At 44.6% G+C, this 7,500-nt stretch overlaps 1 protein-coding gene across 5 annotated transcripts in view; it reads left to right on the forward strand.

Moving 5' to 3' along the window:
- The window catches only part of ncor2 (nuclear receptor corepressor 2), a 65,991-nt gene that overhangs the window by 20,246 nt on the left and 38,245 nt on the right, over nucleotides 1-7,500 (forward strand). For all 5 annotated transcript variants that reach the window (XM_083554086.1, XM_083554084.1, XM_083554083.1 and 2 more), the window contains exons 5-6: nucleotides 3,547-3,735; nucleotides 6,295-6,408. In XM_083554086.1, the coding sequence (XP_083410212.1) occupies nucleotides 3,547-3,735; nucleotides 6,295-6,408 (303 nt within the window). The remainder of the gene's footprint in view (nucleotides 1-3,546; nucleotides 3,736-6,294; nucleotides 6,409-7,500) is intronic.

Genomic DNA, 7,500 nt, shown 5'->3' on the forward strand with positions numbered 1-7,500 from the left:
TGTCTGTTTCTCTCTCGCTCTTATTTATTTTTGTCTCTGTCTGTCTTTGTTTCTTCCTGTTTCTTTGTCTATCGCTCTCTCTCTTCATCGCTTTCTGTTTTTCAGTCTCTCTTTTGGCACTTTCTGTTTTTCTGTGTCTCTTTGTGTCCCTGTTTGTTTGTCTGTCTCTCTTTATTTTCCTTTTACTCTGCTGTTCCCTTTTTTATTCCTCTCTTCTCTCTCTCTCTCTCTCTCTCTCTCTCTCTCTCTCTCTCTCTCTCTCTCTCTCTCTCTCTCTCTCTCTCTCTCTGTGTGTGTTGGTTCTTTGTCTCTGACTGTTACTTTCACTCTCTGTCTACTTTTGGGTCTCTGTTCTTCTCTGTCTCTTACATTTATATTCTCTCTCTCTCTCTCTCTCTCTCTCTCTCTCTCTCTCTCTCTCTCTCTCTCTCCCTTTTCTCTTTTTTCCTCTTTATATCTGTTTGTCTCTGGCTCTCTCGTTCTCTTTTTTTCCAGGTTGTTTGGTGTATGTCAGTGTGTTCTGTGTAAACTGTTGGGAAAGTTCAGGTATTCAGAGTCGGGTTTTGCAGCCTTTGGGTTAATTTATATCATTTTAGCTAATTAGAAGGTTCATCTTGTGTGTGTGTGTGTGTGTGTGTGTGTGTGTGTGTGGGTGGGTGTGTGTGTTTGGTTTGGGACAAAGTGTTGCAAGGCTTTGAAATAAAAGCTTTCAGTCCAGTCACGTCCGTGTTCGATGATGAACGCTGCCGGGAAGTAATCGCCATGGAAACGTGCTGTTTAGCGGAGCTTATGTAAGTAGAAAGAGCGTTGAAGGCAGCAGATAAAAGGCGAAGGCGGTTATTGGGTTTAGGACGAGGCTTTGAGGAGACGGCGGCGTGAAGCTCGAGGCTCGAGTGATCATCAGCGGGATTCACTCAGGTCATCGCTCACTGTGTGTTTATTGGCTCCATAAATCAGCTTGTCTTTTACCATTAACCGCCGTTTCCATCCCGCTGCCAGAGACTACAGCTCATTCAGCACACACGAGCCTGGGGACATGCACAAGTGTGTGTGTGTCTCATTTAGCATCTTTGCAGAATTTTGTGTGTGTGTGTGTGTGTGTGTGTGTGTGTGGCAGAGGCAGATGTTTGGGTAATAACTCATGTCTCTCGGTCTACACACGAGGCCTTGTTGCTTTCTGTGCCAGAGGCCGTATAAAGGGTCCGAATATACGATTCCATTTTCCCTCGGTTTTATTTTGCAAATAGTTTTTCTTCAGCGACACACACACACACACACACACACACACACACACACACACACACACACACACACTGCAAATCCACTAAGTCAGTAAAGGGATGAATAACTGAATGAATGAACGAGTGAAGGAGTGTGACTGAAGTGAGTGAATGGATGAATGGATGGAGTGAGTAATTGAGGGAGAGTGAGTAAATAAATGAGTGAGTGAATGAGCGAATGAATCAAGGCAAGGAATGGAGTGAGCGAGTAGATGTCGGTGAATAAATCAATGAGTGAGGGTGAGTGAGTGACGGGTGGCTGTTAAACAAATGAGTGAGTGAGTGAGGGAGGGAGGGAGTGGCTCTGAATGAATGTGATGGAGTGAATGTGTGAATTAGTAAAAGAGTGAATAAAGAATGAGGAAGAGTTAATGATTAGTGTGAATGCATGAGATTGAATAAACGATTGAACGAGTGAGGATATGAATGTGTGAAGGAGAGAGTGAGAGTGAAGGACAGAAATATCACACTCTTTCATGTATTTATAGACCACAGAATGGAGGTGCTTGTGATCACTCATAGTGTGATCACTGGGAAGTGTAATTCCCGTGTGTGTGTGTGTGTGTGTGTGTGTGTGTGTGTGTGTGTGTGTGTGTGTGTGTGTGTGTGTGTGTGTGTGTGTGTGTGTGTGTGTGTGTGTTACTGCAGGTGTCGACGCGTCCAAATTATTATGTTCAGCATCACACTGACGCACATCAATGTCATTTCTACATTCTATACATCAATCAGTGCACACACACACACACACACACACACACACACACACACACACACACACTGTACACTTTACACTTTTTACACACGTCACTCAATGACAACCTCAGCGCATACTCGGGACCACTTATTTTGATTGAGTCAGCAGCCATGACATGGTGTTTGGCGGTGCGGTGTTACGTGACCTTGTGCGTGTACGCGCACACACGCGCACACGTACACACACACACACAAACACACTCACACACACACACACACACACACACACGGTGTCAGGTTAAAATCAGATGCTTCAGCTTACACTTGATGAGTGTGTATGCATGAATAATCGTGTGTTTAGCTCAGTGGAGGTGTTGAAATGCATGACAATTTTACACACACACACACACACACACACACACACACACACACACACACACACAACCCCTGAACAAACAACCTAAGAATGTCATTATGTAACTGTCTTTATTCAAATGTCAGATATGATTAAAGCATTGTACAGTGGTGTGTGTGTGTGTGTGTGTGTGTGTGTGTGTGTGTGTGTGTGTGTGTGTGTGTGTGTGTGTGTGTGTGTGTGTGTGTGTGTGTGTCCTAATTCCTGGTTAATGGATCACTATGCCTGTAGCAACGTTTAAAAAGCGAAGAACAGATCACAGAAAGTGACGTTAAGCAACTAATTCTCCCTTTCTCATTCTCACTTTCTCTGATTTTCTCTCATTCTCTTCCTTTCTCATTCTCACCCCTTCTTTTTCTCTCTTATTCTCTTCCATCTCATTTCTGTTTTCGTTGTTTCTCATTCTTACTTTTTTCCCTCTTTCTTTTCCTTTCCTTTCCTGTCTTTCACTCAGTCTCTCTCTCTCTCTCTCTCTCTCTCTCTCTCTCTCTCTCTCTCTCTCTCTCTCTCTCTCATTCTCTCTTTTATTCCCTCTTTCCAACATTCTCTCTCACTCTTTTGCTCTTTCTGTCTTTCTTTCTCTCTTTCTTGACTATTTTTCTCATTCTCTGTCTGTCTGTCTGTCTGTCTGTCTGTCTGTCTCTCTCTCTCTCTCTCTCTCTCTCTCTCTCTCTCTCTCTCTCTCTCTCTCTCTCTTTCTCCCATTTTTTTCTCTCTATTGCGGTCCGAGACATTTTTCAAACCAGGCTGCAGCTGCTCAGGAGGCTCGTAGTGGTCCCTCTGTAGAAGGTTGTGAGTATGGTTGGTGGGATCTGGGCCGCCTTCAGGCCTTCTAGAAACGCTGCTGGTTCTCATAGAGGAGCTGTCGATGTTCAGCGGGGTGTGGTGACTGCGTGTCCTCCAGAAATCAACCATCCATCTGTTTTTGTTGTATCCACAATCCACATTCATGCTCAGCTTCCCTTTAAATGCTGTGTGTGTGTGTGTGTGTGTGTATGTTTGTATATATATGTGTGTGTGTGTGTGTGTGTGTGTGTGTGTGTGTTCAGCCATTGAGGAAGAAATGAGGTGTTAATTGATAGCTTTGTGGACTCAAAAAGCTGCAGATGCTCCAATTGTCATATTAACTGTGTGTGTGTGTGTGTGTGTGTTGTGCAGGAGCGTAGCAGCAGCAGCTCAATGGGGAAGATCGAGCCCATCTCTCCAGTCAGTCCGGCTGTGATGGAGGCCGATCTGGAGCTTGTGCCTACTCGCTTTTCTAAAGAGGAGCTCATCCAGAACATGGACCGTGTGGACCGAGAGATCACCATGGTGGAACAGCAAATCTGCAAACTGAGGAAGAAACAGGTACTGAGTAGAACAGTGAGAAAAACCATATGAAGCACTGACACTGGAGACTGTGTGTATTTGGTGTGTATTAGAGGAGTTTATTAGGGGTGTATTACGGATGTATTACAGATGTATTAGGGGTGTATTGAGTCTTACCTCCATCCACTACCTTCTCCGGCCGCTAACACATAATACATTACCGCTAAATTGAAACCCCCATGTGAGCAAAATGAACAAAAAAAACACAGTGGATTCACGTTTATTATTCTATTTAGAAAATACCATTTTTTGATGCTGCTCATTTCATTTTATTTTGTTGTATTTATCCGACACACCTTAAAGGCCGGTCCTGAAAATACTGTCCAGCATTAATCCGGTCAGTGGCTCAAAAAAGGTTGGGGACCACTGTATTAGGGTGTATTATGATTATATACTGGGTATATTACGGGTGTATTAGAGGTATATTAGGGGTGTATTATGGGAGTGTTATGAAAGTGTTAAGGGTGTATAGTTGGTGTGTTAGGAGTATTGTGTATAATGGATATATAAGGGACGTATTAGGGGTTTATTATGGAACTATTAGGGGTGTGTTATAGAGGTATTAGGGTGTAGTTGGTGTATTAGGGGTCTATTATGATTGTGTGTAAGGGGTGTATTAGGAGTATATTAGAGGTATTTAATGGGCGTGTTTTGAGTGTATTATAAGTGTGTTATGTTTGCGAGCTGGAACACAGATTGGGGTTTTGTGTGTTTATGATGTTTCTGGTCTACGCTGGACGATGGTGTGTGGGGAAAAGAGAGACAAAGTCATGTGTGTTGTGATTATGTGCGGTTAAGTCGTCTCTCAGCATGCCTCAAACCCGCTACACAATTACACACACTTCTACTGCTTCCTCCTCCTCCCCCCGCACTGCTGCTGCTGAGAGAGAGAGAGAGAGAGAGAGAGAGAGAGAGAGAGAGAGAGAGAGAAAAAAGACGGTCAGAAATATACGAGGCTATAAACAGGAACTCCTGTGGGAGAATGTGTAAGTGTGTGTGTGTGTGTGTGTGTGTGTATATATGTGTTTCCCCCCTCAATTTCCTCTTTTGCGCTTCCTTCTCAAGTATCTGTTTGTACTTCCCTTCACACACTCTTATGTTCTCTCTCAGAGAGAAAACCCCAGAGGGATCCTCTTAAGCGCAGAGGCTCTCACACACGTACCATTTTGGCTTTTTCTGCCGCAGGAAAGTGGGCAAAATCAGGCGAGATGGCTATTATTTCGGAATATTTATGCAAATTGGGGGGGGGGGGGGGGGGGCGCAGGTTATGTCAGGTTATGTTTCGGAGGTGTGGCCTGTTTGCCAGTCCGTACTGAAGGAGGCACGGTCCGTATGTCAATCCCAGTTAAGGAGGCAGAGTATGTATGTCAGTCCCAGTGTTGGAGGCGGGGCCTCTCTGCCAGTCCCAGTGTAGGAGGCGTGGTCTGTATGTCAGTCCCAGTGAAGGAGGCGGGGCCTCTCTGCCAGTCCTGGTGAAGGAGGCGGGGCGTCTCTATAGTTGTGTGTGGAACAGTAAGTGTTGTTCTGCAGTTCCACCCCGTTCCATCACCTTGTCAAACCCACTTGTCTGTCAGCTTGTGATTTTCCACAGCACCATAAATCCGAACCACCTGACCTCAGTGGAGTGTTCCTCTGCTGCAAGGAAAAAAGAGGGGGTTGGAAAAGTGAGAAACGAGGGAGACCCATTTATTCTCTTTCTCTCTTTTTTTCTAGGCACATATTTATAAAAATCATTCCGCTTTTCATCTTTGAGTTCTTTATTATTTCTTTTCCTTTGTATTGGTTGATCCCCTTCTTTCTCTCTCTCTCTCTCTCTCTCTCTCTCTCTCTCTCTCTCTCTCTCTCTCTCTCTCACTCTCACTTTCTCACTCGCTCGCTCTGGTTTTCTTCAAGCATTAAACCATCTGGCTGTTAGGTTCTGCGGTTAACCTTCATTTGGACAGAGAGCAAAAATGAGAGCGAGAGAAATGAAGAGACAGATATAAAGACACATGATGAAATGGAAAGTGCGTGCGTGCACGTGCGTGCGTGTGCACACACTTGTTTATTTTCTCTTACGATGTGGCCATACTGTGCTATGTTTTATAAATGATTCAGCACAGCAGGTGTTCGTGTGCCTCAGGATCAATGTTCATGACCTTTTCTTTCCAGAAAATTGCCTGTGTGTGTGTGTGTGTGTGTGTGTGTGTGTGTGTGTGTGTGTGTGTGTGTGTGTGTGTGTGTGTGTGTGTGTGTGTGTGTGTGTGTGTGTGTGAGAGAAGGAAAGAAAAAAGCGAGTACCATTTCGTTCTCAGACACCATTTCGTCTCTTATCTGCGCGGTTTAGATAACAGGAATTTTGCGAGTGTAAGTGTGTGTGTGTGTGTGTGTCATCGTTTTGTCGTCATGGCAACAACTCCGCCGTTTGAGGTTATTTGTATGAGCAGGCAGGTGGGAAGTTTAGGTATTTATTTATTTTTCGCTTTCTAAAAATTGCATCTCATTTCCTTTTTTTTTTTTTTTTTTTTATAATTTTTTTTTACATTTTTTTTTTTATAGCAACAGCTGGAGGAAGAGGCGGCGAAGCCTCAAGAGCCCGAGCGCAGCATTTCTCCTCCTCCCAGCGAAGCCAAACACCGCAGCCTCGTACAGATTATCTACGATGAGAACCGGGTAACTAACACACACACACACACACACACACACACACACACACACAATAATAAACAGCGGATTCATATGTAAATGGTATGCCCAAAAGTTTGTGGACTGCCGACCATAAGACTGGGATGCCCTTTTTTTTTCGAAATCCCAGTCCATGTTTAGTTCCCATTCACTACTATAAGGACCTCCACTCTTCTGTGAAGATGTTCCACTAGATTTAGACACGAGGCTGTGAGTAAAGCCAGGTACAGACGGAGGTGAGGCCTGTGTTCACATTCATTCATGTACAATAGGGTTGGACATTTATAGCAGGAGATCTTCCACACACTTCCAACCCATGTGAAGCACATCTTTATGGTTCGGGCTTTGTGCACAGGGGCTTTTTTTTTTTTATCCTGAATAGAACAACCGATGGCTGGAGAAGTCGTGTCCCAATACTTTTGCCCATATATATAGTTTCCTCTGACAGCCATGTGAATGAAACGTGAGTCCCGTTCTGGTGCAGATGTGTTGTTTATGGAAATGAAGTGTGTGTGTGTGTGTGTGTGTGTGTGTGTGTGTGTGTGTGTGTGTCTGTCACTGTAAGTCAAACCACACACATTCCTTGTAAAACGTCTAATGTAGAATAATACGATTACGGCTGAACCCAGTGCACTCCCCTCGAGTCCTTCAAAATAGCCCCTCCCCTCATGAGTCAGACACAACGCTGCTGCCAGATGTGCTGAATCATCCCCCCCCCCCCCCCCCCCCACACACACACACACACACACACACACACACACACATATTCCACCTACTGCATAACTATTAACACCTGTTTTCACTCGGAGCAGTTGTGTTCTGACAGCAGGACAGGAGACAAACAGAGCCACATTCTCATAAGTAATGCGATTGCGCCCCCTAGTGTCGCTCTACACCTGATACATCAATGAGGTGAAAAATCTCCAGGGCGTGTGATTCTGGGAAAACAAGCAGCCCATTGGTGTGTGGTGTGATTCTAGCGAGCTTCCTGTACTACTTACCAGTACCTTCACAAAAGCACAGCACTCCACACACATCTCTACGTCGTGATAAATGACCTGGGAAAAGTTTGTGGACACC

The sequence above is a fragment of the Silurus aristotelis genome, assembly GCF_946808225.1.
Source record: "Silurus aristotelis genome assembly, chromosome: 11".
In the NCBI taxonomy this organism is placed as follows: domain Eukaryota; kingdom Metazoa; phylum Chordata; class Actinopteri; order Siluriformes; family Siluridae; genus Silurus; species Silurus aristotelis.